Here is a 25,122-nt window from a genome sequence, read left to right as displayed (position 1 = left end):
ACACCCCCGAGACTAATGGACCGTTCAAGTGAAATGGACCCGCAGAAGAGGGATAGTTTGGAGCAACGAAGGATTACAATAGCCTCCAAAAGATTAAAAGTTTCAAGTGGTTCAAAAGAATTCAATTCGAATAATTTCAAATGTTGAAATTAAATTTGAAATCGAATTTCAATTCACTCTCCCTCTCTCTCGGCTCAACTCTTTGTGAAAGTAGGTAATGGATAAAAGAGAGCGATACCTTTTGTATGTTTACACAAATACAATAAAAGGGACCTCCGTGTTCATTATATTCGTCCTCCTCGCGGCGAGGGAAACGAGATGATGCACAAAAGAGATGGTGACACTCGAGACCCCGCCCACTCTCCTCTTTCGGAGGACCTTCACAACTACTGTAGACTTCTTTCTAGTAGAAGTTTGCTCGTGTGTTATTTGTATTTCGCGTGTATTTACTCGATAGTAACCAACACGAGAAAGAACTTACTAACCTACTGAATACGAGGATTATTCACTTTTCTATTCAGAATTCAGAATCCAGATGAAGCTTCTTGTGGTGTTATTGTTTATGGTAAGGCATGTTTTCCTTTTTTCTTATGATTAGCTGTATGTGAATCTAGATTTCTCTCATTTCTCTTGATACTTCAAAACTTGGTATAATTTTCTTTGATACTTCAAAACTTGGTATAATTTTCTGAAAACTTGTAACTACCTTCCCGGCTATTGATAATAATTGCGTAATGAGAAATCCCTCTTGCAAAAACAGTTTGAATTTCATGAGAACGAACATTCTCGAGAGTTCTTATCAATTTCCCAATTTCAGATAGAAGGAAGAGCATTATTTCAATTAGACAATGAAATAGTTGGTGAACCGAAGCTTGAATGTAATACAGATGACATCGTATTCTCATTTAATACCAGGAAACCATTCCGGTAAGTTTTCTGACGCTTCGATATTTCGATGTCTTCTCCTCAAATAATCAATTTCCAGAGGAAACGTGTACGTACGCGGTTACTACGGTTCCAACGGATGTAGTCGGCCATTCGATTCTCAACATCAGTCGGGAGGGCATCTTTCGATTCGAATAGGTGATTGTGGAATGAGAAGATCTCGTCAGATAGGTGGTCCACGTGGAGTCAATCAACATATAACTGTTGTTGCTAATTTCCATCGACTTTTCACAACGAAAGAAGATCGAACATTCAATGTTCGATGCTTCTATGCTCATAGTGAAAGTGTTGTAAAGACTGATTTGTCAGTGAGGTAAGAATTAGGAAACCACGAGGATGGGTGTCCAAATTCCTAACGTTCCATTTTTCAGTCCGATGGCTGAAGAATCACTCGAACAAGCTGCCACAATCATTCCTCAATGTACATATACACTGAGAGAAGGATCACTTGAAGGGCCGAAAGTCACAAGTACACGTGTAGGAATGAAAATTTTTCATCGATGGGAATGTGATACAAGTGGAAATTATGGAATTCTTTTAAGAGGATGCACGATTTTAGGTTCACGGGGAGGCGAGTCAGTTCCATTTTTGGATGACAATGGGTCAGTTGTCTCCTTTATTATCCGAGAGAAATGCAAATTCTATTTTCAGTTGCTCGGTGTTACATGACTTTCCTCAAGTCGTCTATTCTGAATCACTGACAACTGCTTATATGGCAGTTGAAGCCATCTCATTTCCAGATCAACCGTCTATTTCATTCGCTTGTCAGATCAGATTATGTGACAAAAGAAGCGATGAATGTCGTGAAATGCATCCTCCTCCTTGTCCATTGGCTCAAATTCCACATATACCGTTCGATAATAGAATTGAAAATACTTTTGGTAAGATTTTTCGTTGTTTCTAGAGAGAATACGACTGAAAATTGTAGAAGTAAATACATTTTCATACAGTACTATATAGCAGTTTTGAGTTTAAAATGAAATCAAATTTATCGCCATATTCATCGAATTTTAATAAGGGAGTTAATTTAAGTTTTATTATCTGTTTATCTCCATAAATAACCAGGTTACAGACGGAATCCCAGTTGAACCTTGGATGAAAGAACCATCTCCACCAATAGATGACAGTAATCAGACTACAGTAATCTCTGGTGAACCAATGCCACGTTTAATATCAGAAGAAGAACAGAATCAGATCGCATCGAATCATATCGAAGGAAGAGAAAAACGATTTGCTCATCGATTATTCAATATCTCATCTGAAAATATTTTTGTGGATTTGAATGAACCAACTAAATTGGAAACTCCTGGAGCACCGGAAGAATATTCTGGAGCATCAATTGCGAAACCATGCATTTCAATTGAAACATTCTATATTTCTGCATTTGCAGTTCTTTTTGTCTTCGTAGTTTCCATTGGAATGGTATGTTTTGCCGGAAGTCATGTGCTTAAAAAGTGAGTTTTATCCATTGAATTCAAACGCTCTCTTCATTTTTCAGAGGATCTGAAAATTCGATTTCTTCTCGAATAAGTGTTCCAGATGGATATTACGTCAGCAAACTTTAATGAGATACCATTCCCGTAATAATGTTCAAATAAGCCATACTTTCTCCTTTTCTTTTCCCGCTAATCGTGCCATAACTATTGCCTTTCTTTCCTTTTGCAGTTGTTGTTTTATTCATCAAAATCTGTATTTTCAATGAGTTCACTAGTATTTCACCTTCCGAGCAATAAACTAAACGAACAAAAAAGTAATACTCTTCCACCCAATCTGTTGTACTCTCATTATTCAGATTTAAACGTGCATATCAACTTTTCATTCAAAAACCTGCGAACCAATTGATCGATTATTTTAGCAAAAAGATCGTCTAATAGTAATAATAAAACAAAGATGATAATGCTACGGGTTTTTTGGGGGCGAGAGTTATCAAACCTGGGGACGTGGTCTCACTGACAAAATGACGGAAAGTTTCAAAAATTCACAGAATATTGTTCCTTTGGGGAGAGGGGAAATGACGAAGCCTATATCAGAAGGCGGAGCCAAGGGGAAGTGGAGTGGCTTATAAAAAAGCAAATAAAACAGGAAACTGGATGAGAAGCATATGGGATAAAAATTGGAAATATATAGTTGGTGGCCATCATAAAACATACAAGAAGAGCGCAATAAAAAATTTGGGTACAGAAAAATAATATTAAAAATAATTCAAGAAATTTCCCGATTTATATTTGACAGGGAAAAGTGGGAAGAGATGGCAACGTGGCAAATTTAAAGAAAAGTTAAAATTATATCGTACAGATCTTCAGATTTACACGGCGACATTTGATACCTTCAGTGCTTCCGTATTGATTTCTGGTGTCGTCATAATCTCAACGTCTTCAGAAGACTTCTCATCAGATGATGTCTTTTCTTCGGAAGTCTTGTCAACGTCTTCTGTATTCTCAGGATACACAGAGTCATCACCACCGCCAATGAGCATTTTTTCGCCGGCAGTCAAATGCGGAGAAAGCGGACAGAAATCTGATAGATCTCCAACAAGATGAGCAATTGATGGAACCGATGAATGTCGGCACATAGGGTATTCCTGAAATATTTAATAGAATGAAATTGCTCTTCAATGATCGAGCGTACCGGAGGAAATACAAAACTCTTCTGATCGGAACTCGGAGCAGCCGAATGAGAATTCGATGGTAATCGGCTGTTGTTAATGTCCTCGAAATCAGAAATCTTTTGCTCCACCACCGGAGCCACAGTCTGTTGCCTCTCTTTGTCTCCAGATGTCTCTTTATTCTCTGAACCACCAAACACGTCATCATCTTCTGTGTCATTATCACATAATTCGTCCACCGATTTCGATTTTATTGGTGAAAACTGAGGAGAGGCAATTGGAGCAGCTGACAATGATCCACTTTCAGCACGAAGACGTTTCAGAGGAGACCATGGAGCCGGCTCTTCTGGATGAGTTGGCTCAACAAAGGAATCAGTAATTGTTGGGTTTATACGAAGATTTCCAGTTGATACAATCATGTCTGATAATTCTTCGTTAGTCAAATCACGACTTTTGTTGGATGGAATTTCAGCTGTCGGGCCCAAATGTTTTGTAATAAATGAACAATTATTCGTGTCGATTGGTGAAAGACCTTCGAATGCTGATTGTGGAGCCCGGAGGCGACTATAAGCAAGAACTGCAGGATCGTGTGGCGAGGGATTCTTGTCAGAATTGGAAGCTGGAAAATTGGTTTAAAAATATACTAAAATTTAAAAAAAAAAGACATTTTTGAAACATACTGGTATTTGGAACAAAAGCGACAGGCGAGGAAGTTCGTGGATACTGCTCATAGAAGAGCGAAGGATTGATGACTGATAGATTCGGGCGTTTCTTCCTCATTCCTTGATAGTCAGTTCCTTGTTTTTCGGCAGCAGGAATCGTTGCTTGTTGCGCAATTTGTGCCAGAAATTCTTGCGGAGACATTGACAATGGTTGTGGAAATTGTTGGTGTGCTTCACTTGCTCTATCAGCGGCTGCTTGTGCTTCAGCCATCTCATTCTTGATTCTGAGTTCCATTTTCCACGTTGGTGGAGGTTGCTTGAAATCTCTTGCCGATAAGGCACGAGATCTTTGTTGTGGAGTTGGTGATATTGCACAACTGGATGCATCAGAATTTCTGAAAGTAAAACTATTTTAGAAAAAATGTTTATTTATCAAAGCAAAAATACTTGTGATAATTAGCGAATGGGTCCGTTGGAGTGCTCGCCCGAATCAGGTTGGCAAGATTGTCGAATCTGGAATAAAATTACTATTAATTCTCAGTAATTGGTGAAATGAAAGTGAAAAGATATGTATGTGTCGTAAAGCTATGGAAGAATGTATATAATGAAACATTAAATTGTCGGATTTTCACAACAAAACAGCCTCAATAGCTAAACCTTTTCGCTCCTTCTGCATAATCATCAAATTGGATATCTTGATTTTGTTGAAATCCGGTGTATTGTTGAACTGGATGGTTATCGAACATCGTCACACCTACTCCATTTCCAGAATATGATTCATTTTGGAATCCAGCACTCCGATTGTATCCACCATTCCGTCGTCGACCATACAACCCACTACTACCGTTACTTCCTGATGAATTTCGATATCCGCGTTGATTCTGGCTGTATTGTTGCGAACTGGGATTGTGGTAGCTATGGTGTTGTGGATTTTGATGATGAGCATTTTGGTTATGGTGATTCCGATGAGAAGTGTATGAAGAAGACGACGTGGAATATTGTGGTGGAGGATCTTGGGTCTGAGTTGTCATTTCTTGTGCAGAAGAAGGACGTTGATGTGATTTCTGGTTCTCTGGTCTTCCTCCCTGATTTTTCGCTTTTTCAAACATTGTTGTAATCGTTTCGCTATTCGCATGAGAACTTTCTCTCAATGGACGAATATGAAGTTGACGACCATGAAGAGTTGTTCCTTGGAAATTGACGAGCACTTGATAGAGGCCGTTCACTGTTCTGAAAAGCGAAAATTAAAAATTCTTCGAACAAACGATTTTTAAAGACACTTTAATGTGTGACTCACTTGAAGACGACAAGAGCGTGACGAACTGTTCCATTTCGAACAATAACCTTTTCAACGTGCGCAGTTCGATTAAAGACTTCGAAAAGTTCAATATCCGAAACTGTCGGCTGAAGACCCGAGACGTAGGCTGTACGGTCACAACGCTCCGCTTGACCATTCATACCTGCAAAACATTTACGGGATAAATATTATAAAATGAACTAATTGAAGGAGAAGAGGGAATAAAAGCAGTTGGAAGGGATGGTGTCTCGAAAATAGTGGTTTTCTTTTATTAAAAAGCATACCAATTATATTTTCCTGTTAAATCACAAAATCTTGTGCATGGTTTTTAATGTTTGTAGAAAATTTCTCGATCACCCTACGAAAAACAGAAGAAAACGAAAAAACGGCGAAATCTACAAATCAATTAATAATTTCGAAATTCGATTTTCCGCGCGCAAACATCTACAGTACTCATACAACTTCGTATCGAGACTCCGACAATGATTGAGTCAATGTTCCTTTAACGAAAACCTTTATAGACAAAAGTTATTGACTATTTAATTTTTTAAAAGAGATATCATCGAACAGAGAAGCAATAGAAAAGACACAAAAAGTGAAAATTTTATTAACCCGGATTTTACAAACAAACGGACACTGGTACTTCAGGCAGTGTGTCTTCTCGAGACGGTCTCGAGAAAATTCTCGAGAAAATTCTCGAGAGAGTTCTCGAGAATTTCTCGAGAATTCTCGAGAAATTTTTCTCGAGAATTCTCGAGAAATTCTCGAGAGATCTCTCGAGAGATTTCTCGAGAATTCTCGAGAACGTTCTCGAGAAAAATTTCTCGAGAGATTTCTCGAGAATTCTCGAGAATTCTCGAGAAATTTTTCTCGAGGAGTGATTTCACGAAAAACTCACAAAAAACCAATTTTACTAAAATAAGTATGTGAACAAGTGTAATAGAGATTGAGATTAAATTGAAAGAGATTCATTTTTAACAAGAGAACCGAGTTCATTAAATCGAGAAACATTTCAATAATAACTAATGGAGAAACTATATTTTTGTCAATAAAGCTTTAATAATACAAATATTTGAAAATCACCGCGCACCGCGCCATAAACAGTAAACAAAATTTTCAAAAACCTATTCTCGAGATTCTCGAGAATTCTCGAGAAATTCTCGAGAGATCTCTCGAGAGATTTCTCGAGAATTCTCGAGAATTCTCGAGAATTCTCGAGAATGTCTCGAGAATTTCTCGAGAAATCTCTCGAGAGATCTCTCGAGAATTTCTCGAGAATTCCTTTTCTCGAGAATTTTTTCTCGAGAAGACACACTGACTTCAGGAATGCAAATTGTACAAGAAATGATTCGAACCATATAATTAATAAACAGAAAATATTAAGAAAACATTACTAAAGAATAGCTAAACTTTAACAAGCCGAAAAAACTAACTTAGAAATTTATTTAACGACGAACAAGCCCGGGCATATTTCCCCACACATTTTGCTCATTTTCCACATCAAAGTTGTCGTCGTTAACCAGTTCTACCTGAAAAATACCAGTACCGAGAATAAAAAATTGTTCAACAAAATGTATTATGAATTCAAAATTTTCTGTTTTTTTTAATTTGAATTCATAACAATATTTGAACGAATTGTATGTAATCAGTTGATATTACATTGATAATAGCTTCATTGTGTAGCTCCTGACCAAAAACTTCCAGAATCTGCGCAACAGCCAATTCCTCAAGTTCTACATGTGGTAATAGCTGCACTTTTTTGAAACCGGTTCCTGGAAATTTCATTTCATAATTAGTTTGAAATAGATGATGCCTGAAGAAATTCTCCTCACTTATATTTTTCTGCAATTTCTCTTCTTTCCTGACGACCTCATCGAAATTGACGACTTGTTTCACTTGAATCTCTTCTCTTATCGAAGAAGTTGATGGACTCATTGATTTCCATGGATTAGTAGGAGTAGCAGGTTTGAGAATTTCAAAATCTTTTTTGAATTTCGTTCCTTTCGGAGCAAAACGACCACCAGGGGAAATTCCGGATGATGATTTGGGTGTGGACAGGGTGAACCCAACTTCCGGAAAATCTTCGAATGAATTGGAAATACTGTCATTTCTTGGCTGCAACTATTAAATCGATTTAAAAAGTTTGGAAACGAGTGAAAAGTGACAATTGTCACGATCTAGCTGATACGTAAGACGCGTCTACTCTGTTTCCTAAATCTAGACTATTTACTCCTTAAAATTAGATTAAATAACTACTTACCTTGAGAATTGGCAAAGCTTTTCCCAATGGTGACATCGATTGAGTAAGGGGACTTCGAGCCACCGGACTGTTCAGCGACTTAGAGAAGCTTTCAGTTTTTGGATGTCCTCCAATTGGAATCTGCAATGCTGCCATTTCAACGATTGAGTAAAAGGTTCATGACATTACTAGAGTTGTAAATAAAATAATTTCTATGGAATTTTTCATCGTTTTGAACGACGGTAGAGCAAAAAGTTTAATAGTCTCACCGGTGAAGATGTCATTGATATACTATCCTGTCGACATGTGTGACTGTTTCTTCGGTTTCGTTCTGCCCGTTTCTCTTCTTTTTTCTTCATTGCATCAGAATACCAAAAAGTGAGAGGGTCGTCAAGGGATTTACGTAGAGAATTCCAGACGACATCTTCTAAATCTTCATCAAGGTTCACAAGACTTCTGATGACGTAGCTCGGATCGTAGCTTGACAGCTCATCTGTATCGACATGCTTATATGAAACATTCTTGTAACGGTGTTCTAACTTTTTGGCAAATCTGAAATGAAAGAGGTCATGACTGGATAGCTTGGGAAATTTGATACAGAGATAGGCGAGTGAACCTTACTTTAATAAAAACTCCTTCGGCGGGTGAATCGCAGAAATAGAACTCCAGAATATTTCAGGTCTCGTCGCGATTCCTTCAATCACATTATTCTCAAAACTCCAGAATAATTCATATAAGAACGGAAGTGTATATTCAGTGATGGTATCCATTAAAATATACATTGAATCGCGGAACAACTCTTCCATTAACTGGTAATCATAAAAGTTGATGCATTCGATTAACTGAAAAAATAATAAATTACTCGATTATACGTGCAATTTCTGATCAAACCTCAAGAGTTTTGATTTCATATAGAGTTCTGATATCAATCATTCCATTGATTGCATTTCTAATTGTATCTGCAGATACATTCATCGCAATTTCCACTGGTTTCTCCTCTTCTAATTCCATCGCTCCAAAATTTCCATAATTTGTATTGAATCTTTGCATGGCTGTTATCTGACGAGAATGAAGTAGAATCAGATTTTTGTGGCATGGAATTTTGGTTTTTTCAATGGATATAAAAAACCAAATCGATGATTGATCAGCGGAACTTGGTGGGACGAAACTTTTGGTTGAAGGCCTGAATTTTTCAAATTCGAAAATATTTTCTCGTTTTCAGTTGCTCAAAGAACTAAGAAATCAAAATTACCTGTCAGAATCGATGAATAACTCGCAATTCATGTCTTTTTGGTACAAATAAATCTCTTCGTTTTCTCGAATTCCTTCGATGTAATGAGGAAAAATCATTTCGAATAATCGACGATTTATCTGGAATTCTTCTTTCGGATAATCCCATTCTTCTGTTTCATAAATAGTGTCCTTTTCTAGCCAGCGTGATTTTGTTTCAGTCTTCGAGTTTATGAAAATCAGATTGAGATCTTTCGGGATATCAACAGGATCGAACTGATTTTCACGAGTCTCCATTATTCGATGAATTTGAACAGACTCAAACTGATGAGGTTTCTTACTTTTAAGGGAATTCCGGTCGTACTGAAATTACTTTTTGATTTATAACATCGTTTTGTGAGTTCCATCTCTTTCAAATGTCTAGATTTCTCGTATTCTAATTATTATACCTGTGTAGAACTGTCATATCCTTTTTTCATGATCAAATTTTGTCCGTCTGGAGAAACTTTGAAAAACTTGGTGCCAATTGTTCCTGGTACTTCATGAACGACAGCCACCAAACTGTACTTCGTATCGAAATGTTCCAGAACAGTGCCGTTTTTCACTGTAAACAAACTCAAATTTATAATTGTAAACAGTATTATCAGAATGGCTTTTGATATTATGCTGACTGCTGCTAGATTAACGAAACTATGCAGACATAAATAATATACTGTATCATTCTCTGACCTTTGAATCCATCATCCTTATTTTTCCACAATTCTAATTTTCCTTTCAATAATCCACAGCTCACTGCATAAATTGTTCCATCACTCAGTACTTGAAAATCGTCGAAACGACTGCAGCACAAATTTCTCGAAAATCCATTTATCACAAAATGTAATTTTTTTGGAGCATCAAACTTCGTGGTTCGATCCCACATGATGCATCTTGTGGCAAAATCATATCCTATTCCGACATGAACCTGAAAATATTGGAAGGTACCTTTTTCTCTCCTTTTCACCTTTTTTTCTCAACTAACCTGAACAACTTTTCCATCAAATGACACGTTTGCTGTTTGGAGTTTCGTTTTTTTCAGATTTTCGTGTTTTTTAACAGAAACTGAGCAATTGGATGAAATTCGGCGAGTTTCGGCAGTGTTATCGGGATGTTTTCCAATGAAGTACCACTAAAAAGTATCGTTTTGTACCAAAAAAGAAAGAATATTATGAATGCCTTCTTTCATTTATTCATGTCTCATTTCTTACCTCATCCTCAATCAAAATCTGAGTTCCCCCCTCTGTCGTTCGAACAGAATCCACTATTTTCGTAACATCAATGTTCGGAATATTGATTAAAGTTGGCAATGCCACGTAGCCTCCATCATGCTCTTCGATTCGATCTGGGAGGAAACTCGAAGCTTTCCCACATCCATATATCCGATTATTTTTTGTCACAAATATTGTATGTGAGTTGGACATTTCAATTTGAGTGACACGTGGCAAATTAACAATATGAGGTTCCGAAACTGGGCTTCCATCCGATAGAAGACCCAAATTGAAGAAGCGATTCGAGCCAACGGCAGTGACGTAGTGACGGTGGGCGGGAACTGAAAACGCCAATTCGAAATTTTTTTATGTCGACCTCCTTTTCAAAATTTTCATAACTTCACGAATTCCCTTGAACTAACCCATCAGGAGTCAGGTTACAGAGACTGTGAATTATCTATTTTAAATATGTGTAAAATTTCGTAAAAGGCGAACCTTCATCTGTTCTCCTTGTGTCATACTCTTGTAGACTTGATCCATCAAAAATGAACTTTTTTGGGAATGATACATCAGTGAATGCATTAAATTGAAGTGATAAATATAATCGAGACAAAAGGCTGCATTTCCGAAGTTTCTCGTATAAAACTCGTTGTTTATATATACTTGAATGACGAATATAGTTGGAAACACATTGACTTGCTTCTAAAATTGTGTCGTCGTCACCTGAAAACAGAATAGGACTCTTTCCAAGTACTTTAATTCTGAATTATATCACTCAAAAAATAATCCTTTTTGAGCAACCTGAAAGTGCATTAATGCAGACTTAAACAACTCACATTCTCCAACAATTTTTTCAAATAAATCCAGTGCTTTGAGCGGTTCTCCTCCCAATAAGGTCCTCAATTCAACAATTTGTCTCATCTCCGTCACTTTCCCATTCGGTTGTTTAAGATTTTCAGATGTTTCACTCTGAAAAACGAAGAGACGTTAGTTTTTTATTCAGAAATGACCGAAAGTGAAAATAATCGGCCACCAAAAGAAATACAGAAAGTTTTGAAGAGAGAGCAGAGAAAAAGCGTAAACACTTGGCGCATAGGAAAATGTCATTTAACAGCGATAACCGTAATCTTTTTTATTAAAACTCGAGTTTTTTGCAAAAAAAGTGAAGATTAGGTTAATGCGTTTTGTGAGGTGTGACCCTACTGGTAAGCAGATAAGGACTGAATGCAGTAAAAAGTGCGGAAAAAATAGAGGAATTGGGTGAGAAAAGCGAGGTAAAAACAAGTTAAACAGAATGGAAATCCTCGTGAGACATTGATATAAAAAAGTAGGGATGTGTCGGGGTTAACAAGAAGAGATGGTAAGGTTGAAAAATGTTAACATATATTTCAAGAAATGATGAGATGGAATTAATTCCTTGTAAAACGGTTATTTTTCTTTTTTCGGCGAATCGCCTAGAAGTGAGTTTAATGCATCATGCAGTCTGTTGGATTTCCATCTTTGCATTTATTTGTGCGCATATTTTCTTGTAGTGAGTTTCCAAGAAGTGGACGACGTTGATAGTGATGGTCTGTAATTGATGAATAGAATTTGAACAGCTATTGTAATTGGGTTTCTGTCAAGATGATCCATGCTAAAAAAAAACATTCGTAGTTTTACCTGAGCTTTCTCAGCTATGTCGTTGATGATTGGCGATCTTGGATCAAGAACCTGGAATTTGACCAAACCATCCTCTATTTTTCTGTTGATGAAGTGTCTGCGATTGTATATCGCCTTTCTTACAACATCTGGTTTCTGAAATATGTCGCATTGCGTGAACAAAAATAAGTACTGATCTCCAAAAGATGTCTTCGAGATATTTTCATTCCTAGTTTTCATTTGTTGGAATCTGGGTTTATGTTACAAACCTTCTCAAGACTGGTCGCCAAACGAATCGCTTCTTCCCATGTTTCCTCTTTAGACATCAAGACGTAGGGCTCGTAAGAGACTTGGCACTGAAATTAATTTTGAATTCATTATTGTTAGTTTCAACTCACCCGTATCGAATCTCTTAACAATTCCTCACGCGGCTTCAGAACCGATCCTGAAGTTGTTCTAGGACGATGTCCTTGTTTCGGAGCTCTTGTAGTGCCTGAAAACAATTTTACATATTTACACATTTCAGTCGATTTTTGAAGAAAAGAAAAATCAACTTACTTTTCATTTTTATAGGCGACCAGCCTTTAACCTTCCCGCGTTGGGTATAGCTGGACTCTTGGAGTCTACCGCTGAAAAACAAGACATTTTATGTAAATTCATTGAAAAAAATTAGAAAAACATTCGCGAGGATGCAACTTTGCCATAAAATATACTCAGTTGAATTGAAATGTTGAAAATTACTTTAAAAAGATGCCCAAAATCCATCAAATTGTTTAGAACTGTGAAAAGCTTGCAGTTCAAATTCATCATCTTCGCGCCACAAACAATCTACAGTAACCCGTGGGAAAGTGTTCTGAAAATCATACTTTAACAAAAATTATCAAGAAAACGATATAAAACTCAGAAGAAAATTTATATTACACATTTATCATGTTGCAATAAAGAAAGTTTTTGATGTTACTCAAGTGAGAATAGCATTTTCATAGTTTTTATTAATTATTTTAAAGGCACATCGCTCTTATTGAATCGTGGTTTCGCAGCGATTGTTTAATTTTCAAAATATCTTTAAGCTCGCAGTGAAATTACATAATCAGTGTGATTAATAAAAATCACTGATTATTAATCACAAATTTGAATAAACAGAAAATGTTAAAAAAGAAACATTAAAAATTAAAAACAATATTAATTTAAACGAACACTATTCAAAGGTTCGGGACGTACGACAAACCGTGTTTGTCGTGAAAATTGTATAAAGTTTATTCCCGAAGTTTTTCAATTTTTCTCAAAAAATGCCATCAAAAAGATCTAAAAGAGAGTTACAACCGGAATCGACTCAGTCCGATGATAAAGATCCATCAACGAATACAGCAAAAAGTGAGGAGACGAAAACAGGAGGTACCGTAAACTTTTTGAAAAGTTGTTGCATTGCTACAACCTGACTGAAATAACAGAAATGTAGAAATGTGTGACACGAATACTATAAACTTTAGAAACCATACAAGAGAGAAACGTGGCACTTGATAATCTCGCAAAGACTCCAATTCAATTAATTGTTCAACCGACACCTATGACACCTGCAATTACACCTGGAAAACCTCTGACTCCGGGAATACTCAATAAGGCAGAATCTGAAACAAAAAATGATGAGTTGAAGGTGAATGACGAGAGAGAAGATTCAGAAAAAGCTTTTGTTCTTTTGAGCTGTTAGAGAAAAACGCTTTTGGTAACCAAAAAAGGACAGTTACGTGTTTTCATCTGTGCCAGGGGCCATATTCGTTCTTATGTGTTTCTCGATTCTCTTTTTTCATATCTTCAGACACCAAAACCACGAGAACAACTTGTAGAAGTACCATCGGATGAAGTGGGTCGAGTTGAGAATAACATTGACAATATCCCGTTTTATCACGGGTTCATGGGCAGAACTGAATGCGAGGCAATGTTGAGTAATCATGGAGATTTTCTGATTCGAATGACTGAAATAGGGAAAAGAATTGCATATGTGATAAGTATCAGATGGCATTATCAGAATGTTCATATTTTAGTGAAGAGAACGAAAACGGTGAGAGAGGATTGAGAAATCTCTTCTATCCATGCGAACATTTCAGAAAAAGTTGTATTGGACAAAGAAGTACGCTTTCAAATCGGTGTGTGAACTCATTGCTTATCACAAATTAAATCACAAACCAATCTACGAAAACATGACATTAGTGTGTGGATTGGCGAGACATGGATGGCAATTGAATAATGAACAAGTTACTTTCAATAAGAAATTGGGAGAAGGACAGTTTGGAGAAGTTCATAAGGGACAATTGAAAGTGAGGGACATCTGGACCACATATATTGACCTAGACTCTTTCAGACCTCAGTCTTCACATCACCGGTTACTGTAGCCGTGAAGACGTTACATCAGAATCATCTATCCGCAAATGAGAAGATTTTGTTTTTGAAGGAGGCCAATGTGATGTTGACTCTGTCTCATGTGAGCTTTTTTAAACTTTTGTTATTTTTTTAGTATCCCTAAAAGTATACTCACCGTGTTGACAATCTTCATTTGTATATAACATGTTAAACACCCAAATTGGTTAGTGTTTCTAGTTTGATAAGAATGTCAACACAAAGATACAGTGATTCATCTGAAAAGCCGTTTACTATTTAGCCGAATGTTATCAAATTCTATGGCGTTTGTACAATGAAAGAACCAATAATGATAGTGATGGAATTCTGTGATGGATCGTCATTAGAAGACGTTCTTCTATCGAAAGATTCTAAAGTCCCTCCAGAAGATAAAATACTTTACTTGTTTCATGCAGCATGTGGAATAGATTATTTGCACGGAAGACATGTCATTCATCGGGATATTGCAGCAAGAAATTGTTTGTTGAATTCAAAGAAAATTGTGAGTTTTAGAAAAGATTAAGACATTTTCATAACTACAGAAACTAAAAGGAATCGGGTAAAATGCGAAGATGCTATCTTACTTTTTCGATACTTTTTCAGCTAAAGATCTCTGATTTCGGATTATCCGTGAAGGGAGTTGCAATAAAAGAACGGAAAGGTGGATGTCTTCCAGTCAAATATATGGCTCCGGAGACACTCAAAAAGGGATTGTACAGTACTTCTTCGGATGTTTACAGGTTGGAAAATTGCTTGGTAGAAACGAAGCACCGGAAGACTGATTAGCTCTTTCACCTAACTTAAAACCTAGAAAAGAAAAAATATTTTCAATTGAAATAACACTTCGAAAGTGGCTGATTTCAGTTACGGCGCCCTCATCTATGAAGTTTACACTGATGGAAAAACTCCATTCGAATCATGTGGATTGCGTGGAAATGAACTTCGAAAAGCGATCATTTCGAAGACTGTTCAGTTGACAATTGATGTCGAAGTTCCCACTTTCATTCAGACAATTTTCGACCAAAGTAGACAATATGACACAGACGAGAGAATCAGTTCAAAGAGAATTATTGAAATTTTCAAAGAGGTTTGTGTTTCCGGTACTTTTTGTTATGTTTCAAGCAAGAAATAGATAGTTTTCTTGCACGTATTTTGTCAAAGAGCAAGAAGAAATACGTGCTAATTCTGTTTCTCATCAGTTCACTTATTATTCAGGAATCTGGAGTCCATGAAATCGATCCGAATGGAATTTTCCATCGTTTCACTCATATTGGAGATGTGTTCACCAAGCTCCGTCATCGGGAAAGAGAAGCAGTTGAAGTTTCGAACTAAACTATATAAACGTTTCATCAAATGAATTATGAATGCTGGATATAATGATATAATGCAACTAAAAAGAACCACTTTTAGGAAATCTTGAGGGAAAACATTCAACAGATTGGTATGGTAAAAACCCGGAAAAGTGATTACACTGATAAGATCGGATGAAAACGGGGCAAAAAAAAAAGAAAAAAAGAGGTATAACAATTGTACACTGGGGAGGTTAAAACTGAAAATATCTGAAATCGAAAACAAAAGATTACAAAAACGGCATCCATCCACAGAACATTCTCGACAAATTATCAGCATTTGTTGCTTCTCTCAGAAGACGTCGAATCTGGAGATTGGAAGATTGAGCCGTAACACCATCGTCCGTTCCTCGCAGTTTATCTCGAAGACGTCCGATGGCCATTTCAGAAATGTAGGATGGACGTCCTATTTGTTGGTCTGCTTCCCGGAAATTCGTCATGGTTTCACGAAGGAGAGCAGAGGCGACACCGAGGATCACCTGGAAAAAGTTTTTTTTTACAAACGATCTTAATTAATTTAATTTACTTTTCCATTCTCTTTCAACTTCTCCATGATTTGAGTACAATCCTCAGCCAGTTGTCCATTCTCTATTCCTTCAATCAGTATTGGATCGAGAACATCTCGACTGATTCGAAATGGAACTTGTTCAGGAACTGGTAGTGATCGTTTACTGTATTCGAGAATCATACCTGAAGTATTGGAATGAAATTTCAGTTATGTTTGCTGATACTATACTCACCTAGATCAATATGCACAAATGTGCACTCTTTCTCATCGAATAGAATGTTTGATGCGTGGCGATCACCAAGGCCGACGATGTAGCATACTGAAATACAACATGTTTCATTTCTTTCCATTTCAAAGTTATATAAATCTGCTAAATGCCTACTCACCAACACTCCACGTTGCCAAACTCTGTCGATAATTAATAATTTTCTCTCTCCATATGTGAGCAGTCGGGAAGTTAGTGTAGAAAAAGTGTCTGAAAGTGCATTTTCGAATTATTTCATCTTTTAAACTGAAGAAAATATTCTTACCGAAAAACTGGTGAATATTGCTTACAAATGTCGACGAAAATTTCTCGCCGAACCTCTGTTGAGCCCATTTGCACTTCTCTCATCTGTTGTGACACTTTTATTGCGCCAGGCTCTTTAGGATTGAATTCGTGATGAAGACCTCCTAATCGATTCGTTCCACACAAAAGTTCTTCTGGAAATATGATCATTCAGATCTCAACATTCAGATCTCACTCACTCAAACTAACAGTGCCTCCACAAAATTCAATAATTCCACATTCCGTATCGAGCGGCACTACATTATATGTCCGTAACATTCTCTTTTCAAGCATATTATTCGTCACATCAAACATTTGTTCGACCAAAACATCTTGTCTAACATCATCCTTCTTCCATACTGTCTTATACCATTTCCCATCACTTCCTTGAATTTCCCAAATTTTTGGAGCAGAGAGACCATCTGCAATGGTGAAAACGTCCTTCCAGGACTTCCAAGTGATCAGATTTGTCGTGGAGAGGTCACCGGGACATCCAATCTGAAATGAGGAGATATTGTTGTTTCGCAGAAATGCCTATATTTCTAGCAAACATTTGCAAATGAATCACATCTTTGCTCCAGGTTACTGTACCTTTTGTGTTATCGTGGGAATCGGCAACAAATGAAGTTTACATTTGAAAATTTTTAACTCGCTCGGCCACATGAGAACTGTTTTTCCGTTCACTTCCATTCGTTGAATTCGAACATTTTCTTTGACATTAAGACTGGCGATTTCTCTGTAAATTGAAGTAATTACAAACTTGTTCTGGATTGTTCTCTGAATGAAATAAATTTCGATTAATCTATTTGAAACCGAAATTCTCCAAGTATTCAATGATGAAAGTCACCTATAAGCAGAATGAGCCTCCCGCATCAGGTCAACAATTTGCTTCAACTTTGCGACTTCTTTCATTTCTCTATTCGTTTTGGCACTGTATATCTGCTTCAAAAAGTGTCTGACTTCTGATCCATTCTTTTCGTATTCATACATTAGAATGGTATGCAATACATGATACGGATAGTCGTAGATCAGGTGACAAAGAATTTGAGAAAGGTATCTGGTGATCGGCGATTTCTCAGGAGAGAAACATTTCGAAGCGAGGTGAGACGTGGCACATAACCACAGTTTTGAAGGAAGTTGAGTCTTCGAATGGTCACGTAGAAGATTGACGACTCCTTGATCTTGTTCGTATTTGTAGATGACGTCAATCAATGGAAAGATGATAAGAGAAGAGGTACGAATGGCTTCTTGATCATCGTCAAGTTGACTTATACATGCTGAAAAACATATGATACACTCGGGTACACATAAAGACAACAGTTCATTTCTGTTTAGTTGTTATCAGTCATTTTTGTCGTTTTCATTTTTCAGAAAAAAAGTTTTATGTCATAAAATCATAAAACCCCAATCATAAAATACCTCCCCCTGTCCACGGAAAGTGGAGAGAAAGTGTCCTAATCGAATAACCACTGTTCATATCAGCCTCGAAAGGACTCCGACTTGTCACACTTTTTTCTCAATTTCTTTTGATTTACTAGAAAAATGTCATGTTTTAATAATATTTTATGCTAGTTCTCGCGATGTACGCAAATGGATACTTCCTAAGAGAAAACAACAAAAAGAAGAGCCCAATGGAAATTGCAACTCGGTTCCAGAACAAGATTAACAAGTTCATAGCACAAAGGAATAGAGACGAATTGAGATTACTGACGATAGAAGTTTTCTACTATGACACTGCTCAGAGAGCTTTTCTCAACAACAGTGAGTGGAACTGAGTTTGGAAAATGAGACCCACCCAGCAACAGTAACTAAATTTTGTATTTCAGTTGAATACGCCGAACTTCTACTAACTCTTAAAGCTGGAAGAGTGATCGAGGCCCGCGCTGACAAAAAATATGTGATATTCAAAACGCAGTATCCGACGCTTACTGTGGAGACTATGATTATAAAGGGATTCCCGTCTTATTATATGTTTAAAGCTCAGTTTGTGATTTTCTAATTTTAATTAATTATAATAAAGATTTCATGAAGTTCTTGTAATTTTTTTTTCAGAAAAACACTTTTAAAAATCTTACACAGAGCCTGAAAAGCTGACGAAACCGCTTTCCGTGCTGCCGACAAGACTAAATTCTCTACTTTCTCCACATCGGCCTTCTCGATTTGTTGTTCTTTTCTGACACGCTGTATCGTTCGATTCGATCCTTCGTCTCTAGAATTGCCACGTTGCACACGTGGAGCTGCCAACTGCTTCTCGAATTCAGAGATAACTTCTTTCTTCATTCGATAACTTCTTGTCTCCAAATATTCCTCGAGTTTGGACAATTGTCCAATACAAACGGAGTGGAACTTCAGAAGCACTTTCAGACGTGCGTTCAATGAGTTCTTTTTCTCTAAATTCCTGCATCCGAATTCCAGAATTCGGATTCCTTCTTCGAGATTGTTTCGGTACTCAATTGTGATCTTACTGAGAGCTATTGTCCATTCAGCCAATGCCACATCAGTCATGGATGCGATACTTGGTTGCATAGATCGTAAATTGATTTCAGCCATTCTTGCATCTCCGGATTGACAAGTCACATATTCCTTGCAAATTCTGATTATATCGACATCAATCATTGTAGGAATTTTCCACTTGAGACATTCCTCTTCCCACGAATTTAGAAGAAGAATTGCTGCCTGAAAGAAGTTTACTGATTGATCAAGTTTCAACCTGACAAATGCTGAATTTCGCCAACTATGTCTCCAGGATCTTCGTCTTAAAAAACTTACATCGTATGCATTATTCTCTGTGAGTAATTCTGCTAACTTCACCATCTTCTTCGTATTCAAATTCACATCATGAACGTGCTCCATTGATGATTTTTCTCTCCACATAACAGTTTCTCTCAAATTCCGAATCGCCTCAATCACGTGTTCTTCAATGGATTCTGGTTCGAAATTCGCTGTATTGTTTGAAATCATCATAAGTCTCATTTCATCAATCGTCGGGCTCTGAACCATTTTTGAGAAATAATCAGAGATTTCTGATGGAATTTCCGTGCCAATTGCTTGATGGAATAGTGAGAAATAAACCAATTTCAGAGGAGATTCTAGAATTTTGGGGTATTCATTGAAATGGCATCGGAGAATTGAATCCAGATATTTATCGTTTTTGGAGGGATTTGATGGAAGGCCACTGGAAAGAAAAACGTTTAACTCAAATCTAAAAATAGTTCGCCTTACCACATCCACTGAATGATAGTAGATTCTCTGGAATTCAGTTGATCTGAAGAGATTAATCTCTTCCATTCTTTTGAACTTTTATAGATAACTTGTCTGACATCTGGCCGATTTTGTACTCCTGGTGGAAGGGAGGAAAGTGCTGTTGAGTTATTTTCAGCAACGTAAATGTCTACGAGAAGTTCGATCAATTCATCTGAATTTTCAATTCCATTCAGAGTGATTCGATTGATCATCATGACGTTTCTCTTTTTAGAGGATAATCTGGAAATTAGAAATTTTGTATCGTTGAAAAAGTTGAAAATGATACCTATCAAATAGTATATTTGCGATGGCGAACGCATGTGTCCGATATCCATGTCTCAAAAACAGTCGAGCCAATAAAAAGTAATATTGAGGTCTGAATTGGCCCTTCCAAACCAATTCGTTACTCTCCAAATCGATTCGTTCGTATCTGGCAATAGCATTCAAACCAATCGAATCAACACATTCCGCCAAACAGTATACAACTTGTTGGTCCTCTTGTTGCACTCCTCTCAGACAAGCAAGCAACTTCGATGTCGCAAAATCAATGTTTTGTTTGAAATCAACACAAAGTTTGAATAGGAATGGAACAGTGAAAGCAGCAACATCTGGCTGAAAAATTGAAAAAAAAATTACTGACTTATTTCTTAAAACTTACGAATAAGCTAGCCGATCTTGTAATGGCCTCAAAAAATGATTCTTCAATAACAAATTCATCCTCCTTTCCTGCTTCTTTTGCTGTCTCACGTCTCAAAATTTTACTCAAAATACACAAAACATTGCGTTTCGTCTCGTTCTTCAATCTTGCTATCTGTCGTTCTTCGATCAAATTCGTTTTCAGATATGATCCATCGAAACTTGTCAAAAACAACATAATACATGTGGCGAATTCTCCAGATTTCCATTGTGTCGTTTTCATCATTTTCAGTGTTATATGAAAACGTAGCTTCCATGTGAAGGTATTTTCAGTTGCTGGGATGTGTGGTGGTTGGGGGAAATGAGTCCATGCAGGTGAAACATGTTTGAATCTTGCAACGATTGGACGAATATGAGAACGCATTGATGGAAGTGCAAGCCATATTGTGGAGAGTTTATCCACTAGGTAAATATCTGAAGAAGAGATTGTGGATTTTAAGGAAAAAAAACTAGGTTCAAATGATAAATAGTAACTGATAACACTCAAAAACCTAGAATCATGAGCTGAAACAAAGTTGCCCGAAATGAATTTAGAATTCCTCGTTTACTTACTTCTTTTTTCATTAGATTTGATCGCATCTTCTGTCAAGTTATCGTTGAGTTGTTTGTAGAACTCGATCAATCCGAAATTCATCATATCTACCGAATCCGATTCAGTTCCAAATGTAAAGAAATGTTCAATAGCTAATGATATTTTCATTTGGAATCGTTCGAAATCTGCAACGTGGTGAGGCGGAACGCATTTGATTCGATGCTCAAAGAGATCGGAACGAAGGTTATGGTCTTCACACAGTTCCAGGATTTCGGGGCTGAAATAAGATATAATGAGTAACAATCTAGCTCCAATATGAACAAACCTGCACTTATCTTTCGTCAAAACTAAGAAAATTGAACGATAAGTTAGTTCAAAGACAGTTCGGAGGTGATTGTTCATTATCACTTTTTGACAGAATTCGCTACTTGTTAATGCTTTCAGAAGCTCTACTAACAAATGCTTGAGACCGAGGTCAACACATTCAGATGCAAATGTATGCAACTTTTCACACACGAGTGCAGTTTCCTGCTCGAAAAGCTTCCAAAACTGAAAAATGAGCCTCTTCCACATCTTCTTCTCGCATCCAAATAGAGCTGTCAGGTTGTTTGGAGTAATGAAATGACTGTTCTGTTTGGATTTTAGTAGATACTTTTGACAAGAAGTCATGGAATCTTTGTCGAGATTTCTGAAAGAGAATCAGATGAAAACTTCAATAAATAGCTGGTAACGTTTTCTCAGCAAACAAACGTACAGACGGAGAAACTTACAAAAACTGAACAGCCTTGAGTTTAGTACGGAAATGAACTTGATATATCTTCAGATACCGTACCATATTAGGAATCGTAGCGATGCACACCTGAAATAGTATAGTCTACTATAGACTTTTCAGTATCTACTTACCGTTAATAATGGCTCATTCTTCATGACACTTTTCAACATTTTTCCGTGTAAATGCCACATTTCTCCATTTTCCAACACAGTCCTCACAATATTTTGTGCCAGAAACGGCGACTTTTTCAGAGATCTCATGTAAATTTTGAGACTTCGTTCATCAAATGCCATATGTTCAGCACATTTTGAGACAGTGTGAGCATCTAATTCATAGCCACCAAGTTTACGAGATCCGGTGATGTTACGGAGACAAGTAGACGAAGTTAACTTTTCGAATATGAATAGATCAGCTCCTGTAATTGCTTCTTCTTCTAGAAGTTTCGTAGATCGAGACCTAAAAAATGTTTTTTGAAAACTATTCCGGAAAATTCAGACACCCATTACATTATTATTTCTCTCGTGCCCAACAAATGACGATGTGATAACAAAAACGAGAACTTCTCGTATCTACTCGTCATTTCATACGGGTCTCCGTTGTTTTCCAGAATGAATTTCTTAACAAATCGATTGATTTGCATCGACTTTTGAACTTTTTCACAGATTCTAGGATACTTTTTTGAATGCTCGGCGAGAGTTTCGATTATTTCTTTCGCTCTTTCTTCAAATTTTCCCAAATCAAGAAGTTGATTATGAAGGTTTTTGAGGAAATAGGTCATTTTACAATCTATGGAAGGGACGAATTGCATGGGGAGTTCCAAGTTTTGAGGCCATTCGGAGATATGTTTGACAGATTGAAGAAATTCATTGCAATTGAGTTCATTCATTATGTGAGGAAGTCTTTGATATATTCTCTGGAAATTTAAAACATTAGAGATTTAGATTATTTCAGGTTTGTTCATACGTCAAAATCAAAGAATACATCAGGAAACTTCCGCGAGAACTCGTAACTCAACAAAAATACAGGAAGTGTAACCTCGGCCGAGAGAAGGCTTTTCAGCTTATCATCTGCATAGTTCACGATTTCTTGAATGTATGCATCATGTATTCTAGATGGTGGTTCTGTTACTTCTGAAGATATCTCCGAAGGCGTGACCAATTTACACAACTTCATCGTTTGAAGCAGCTCGTCGTCTAAAAAAGATTAACTGTATGGTATTATGTATATCTAGTGTCTCTGACCTGAACACGGTTCTTCACTTTCGTAACAAAAAATTGGATGATAATGACATAACTCATAGATCAATTTGTGACAATGAACATTTGGATCGACAAGAAGCCATTCGATGATGTCTTTTCGAAGACTAAAAACGATAAGTGTACTTTTGAATTATCAAATCAATCTTACCTCCAACGTCCTACATTCTCATCATTTGCAAATCTTCCATTTTCGTCAAACTCTGTATATGAAATCATCGCTGACAACAATCGGACCACTTCAAAGGAAGATGGACTTGTCCTTGATACAGTATCCCATATCAATTGAATTGATCCTTTTGGCACAAGGTTACTACAGTACTTCAGAATATTTTCTGTCAGCAATGCAGCATTCGGAAGTGATATCATATTCGGCATAAGGGATAGAGAATATTTGAGAATCGAATCAATTGACGGGACCGATTTTTCACCGAATTTAAGATTTTGAGAAATTGATGTGGATAGGAAGGAACAAAAAGAGATTCGAACATTTTCCGACTGATACAATTTTCGTTTTCCCCACAAAATAGAGAGGATTTTCTCTGCGGTTCTAGCATCCCATCTTCGACTTTTCAGAATTTCATTGAGAATCTGAATAGCTACGTTCCAAGCGGCATATTTAGTGGGAGTGGAGGCACCGAAAGAAAGATGGATAAGACCTGAAAAAGAAACCGAGATTTAATGAAAAGAAAAAGATGTCCAACCTTCCAGTGATAACTCATTTCGTTCCTTCTTCGTCTCATCGCTTCTTGTTGATTCAAAAGATTCATCCATCATTCCACCACCTGAGTCGAGCCTTTTTTCAGCCAAAAACCACTTTGCCACATATCGAATATATTCTTCCAGAACCACGAAAGAGGAAGATTGTGAGAACTGTCGGAGAATGGACTTCAAACATTCATTTATTCCGGCTTTCACCAAATTCCGAATATTTTCTTCTGTTTTTTCAGAGATGGTACGATGTCCTCTGCTTGTGTCGATCATTGCCAACTTTACGAGATCATCCACAAGTTTCATCATGCAAACCTGGAATAAAGTTGAAAGTCTGATTTCCTGCAGATCTGTTTCCTCAAACGAACCTTCGATTGCGAATTATTATGTTCTACTGAAATAAGTGAGAACATATTATCGGTCAGCTCGAAAACTTCTCGTAGAATCAAATCTCGTGCTTCCAATCCCCAGCGGCGAACGACATATGACAAGATGAGCACAACCGAGTACTTTCGTTTCTGGGACCATCTGTAAGTCAGATGTTATTCATAATTTTATTATCAGAAATAACTATTTTTGTAAGTGTTGGTGAACTCAATCAGGTTCACTCATATTCCAGAGATTGAGGGTTCGAATTCAATCTACAGCACCTACAGTTTTGAATTTGAAGCATGAAGAAGAGAATATAATTCACATTCTATAGTTTCTAATCTGCAAGAATCAACTAATTTTTCTTCCTGTAGCCTATATAGTATGTATAAGATTCCGTATAGTCATTTTTTCCAGACAAGTCTCATTCCAGAAAACTAGCAAAGGCGCTCCACTGTCAACATCGGCCTGAGCTAACGCACAAATGCCCAGAGTATAAGTACGAGTTTCCAATATTCCGCGTTGGCTATAAACTCTCTGAGCGCAACAATACATGACGGGGTCATCGACCCCTCTCTTTAATTTCGCGTTTACCGTATTCTCGCGTCGCGTTGCGTTGCGTACTGTATCTTCGCGTCGCGTATCCATAATATAGATTCTATATGCGCGAGTCACATCACATTCATTTTTCCTCATTCACTCTTTCTTTTCTACATTTTCTGTCATTTGAGTTTTTCTTTCTTCTTTTCTATTCTTCTTCTCCATTTGTTCAGCCCTATACCAGATTTCGGAATTTCTAAATATAAAAATAGAAAGAAAAGAACTAGAGATATTTAAATAAAAATCTTTATTTGTTGTTTTTTTTCATTTATTCAAACTTTG

At 37.0% G+C, this 25,122-nt stretch overlaps 7 protein-coding genes across 7 annotated transcripts; 3 read left to right on the top strand and 4 right to left on the bottom strand.

Moving 5' to 3' along the window:
* Positions 1-535: 535 nt before the first annotated feature.
* GCK72_001342 (uncharacterized protein) lies at positions 536-2,510 on the top strand (the record flags this gene model as incomplete). Its single annotated transcript, XM_003111255.2, has 7 exons — positions 536-565; positions 818-927; positions 986-1,258; positions 1,317-1,547; positions 1,597-1,826; positions 2,018-2,399; positions 2,444-2,510. 7 exons carry the CDS (start codon positions 536-538, stop codon positions 2,508-2,510), a joined length of 1,323 nt encoding a protein of 440 aa, XP_003111303.2.
* Positions 2,511-3,250: 740 nt separating this feature from the next.
* On the bottom strand, positions 3,251-5,670 carry GCK72_001341 (uncharacterized protein; the record flags this gene model as incomplete). The annotated part of the gene is made up of 6 exons (XM_003111296.2): positions 3,251-3,526; positions 3,574-4,169; positions 4,231-4,607; positions 4,660-4,725; positions 4,870-5,442; positions 5,510-5,670. 6 exons carry the CDS (start codon positions 5,668-5,670, stop codon positions 3,251-3,253), a joined length of 2,049 nt encoding a protein of 682 aa, XP_003111344.2.
* Positions 5,671-6,954: 1,284 nt separating this feature from the next.
* GCK72_001340 (uncharacterized protein) lies at positions 6,955-11,146 on the bottom strand (the record flags this gene model as incomplete). Its single annotated transcript, XM_003111199.2, has 14 exons — positions 6,955-7,038; positions 7,169-7,281; positions 7,342-7,624; positions 7,770-7,889; positions 8,018-8,300; positions 8,370-8,590; positions 8,640-8,931; positions 9,001-9,341; positions 9,428-9,582; positions 9,708-9,942; positions 10,000-10,146; positions 10,226-10,566; positions 10,721-10,948; positions 11,062-11,146. The coding sequence occupies 14 exons, from the start codon at positions 11,144-11,146 to the stop codon at positions 6,955-6,957; spliced, it is 2,928 nt and encodes a 975-aa protein (XP_003111247.2).
* Positions 11,147-11,699: 553 nt separating this feature from the next.
* Positions 11,700-12,384, bottom strand: GCK72_001339 (uncharacterized protein; the record flags this gene model as incomplete). The annotated part of the gene is made up of 4 exons (XM_003111203.2): positions 11,700-11,795; positions 11,885-12,019; positions 12,133-12,219; positions 12,262-12,384. 4 exons carry the CDS (start codon positions 12,382-12,384, stop codon positions 11,700-11,702), a joined length of 441 nt encoding a protein of 146 aa, XP_003111251.2.
* Positions 12,385-13,152: 768 nt separating this feature from the next.
* GCK72_001338 (uncharacterized protein) lies at positions 13,153-15,589 on the top strand (the record flags this gene model as incomplete). Its single annotated transcript, XM_003111402.2, has 9 exons — positions 13,153-13,258; positions 13,354-13,517; positions 13,680-13,922; positions 13,969-14,178; positions 14,223-14,342; positions 14,520-14,759; positions 14,861-14,997; positions 15,122-15,344; positions 15,473-15,589. 9 exons carry the CDS (start codon positions 13,153-13,155, stop codon positions 15,587-15,589), a joined length of 1,560 nt encoding a protein of 519 aa, XP_003111450.2.
* A 247-nt stretch (positions 15,590-15,836) lies between these two features.
* GCK72_001336 (uncharacterized protein) lies at positions 15,837-25,005 on the bottom strand (the record flags this gene model as incomplete). The annotated part of the gene is made up of 24 exons (XM_053722922.1): positions 15,837-16,085; positions 16,133-16,296; positions 16,347-16,433; positions 16,501-16,589; positions 16,645-16,816; positions 16,862-17,159; positions 17,253-17,397; positions 17,509-17,938; positions 18,737-19,337; positions 19,431-19,836; positions 19,884-20,144; positions 20,191-20,516; positions 20,563-21,014; positions 21,153-21,409; positions 21,458-21,820; positions 21,903-21,991; positions 22,036-22,360; positions 22,411-22,817; positions 22,868-23,097; positions 23,146-23,267; positions 23,312-23,819; positions 23,865-24,186; positions 24,240-24,399; positions 24,941-25,005. 24 exons carry the CDS (start codon positions 25,003-25,005, stop codon positions 15,837-15,839), a joined length of 6,528 nt encoding a protein of 2,175 aa, XP_053591567.1.
* GCK72_001337 (uncharacterized protein) lies at positions 18,227-18,660 on the top strand (the record flags this gene model as incomplete). Its single annotated transcript, XM_053722923.1, has 2 exons — positions 18,227-18,422; positions 18,488-18,660. The coding sequence occupies 2 exons, from the start codon at positions 18,227-18,229 to the stop codon at positions 18,658-18,660; spliced, it is 369 nt and encodes a 122-aa protein (XP_053591568.1).
* Positions 25,006-25,122: the final 117 nt, after the last annotated feature.

Source organism: Caenorhabditis remanei, chromosome I (genome assembly GCF_010183535.1).
Source record: "Caenorhabditis remanei strain PX506 chromosome I, whole genome shotgun sequence".
Classification (NCBI taxonomy): domain Eukaryota; kingdom Metazoa; phylum Nematoda; class Chromadorea; order Rhabditida; family Rhabditidae; genus Caenorhabditis; species Caenorhabditis remanei.
Note: the sequence above shows the minus strand (reverse complement) of the source record. Positions and strands in the feature narration are given on the sequence as shown.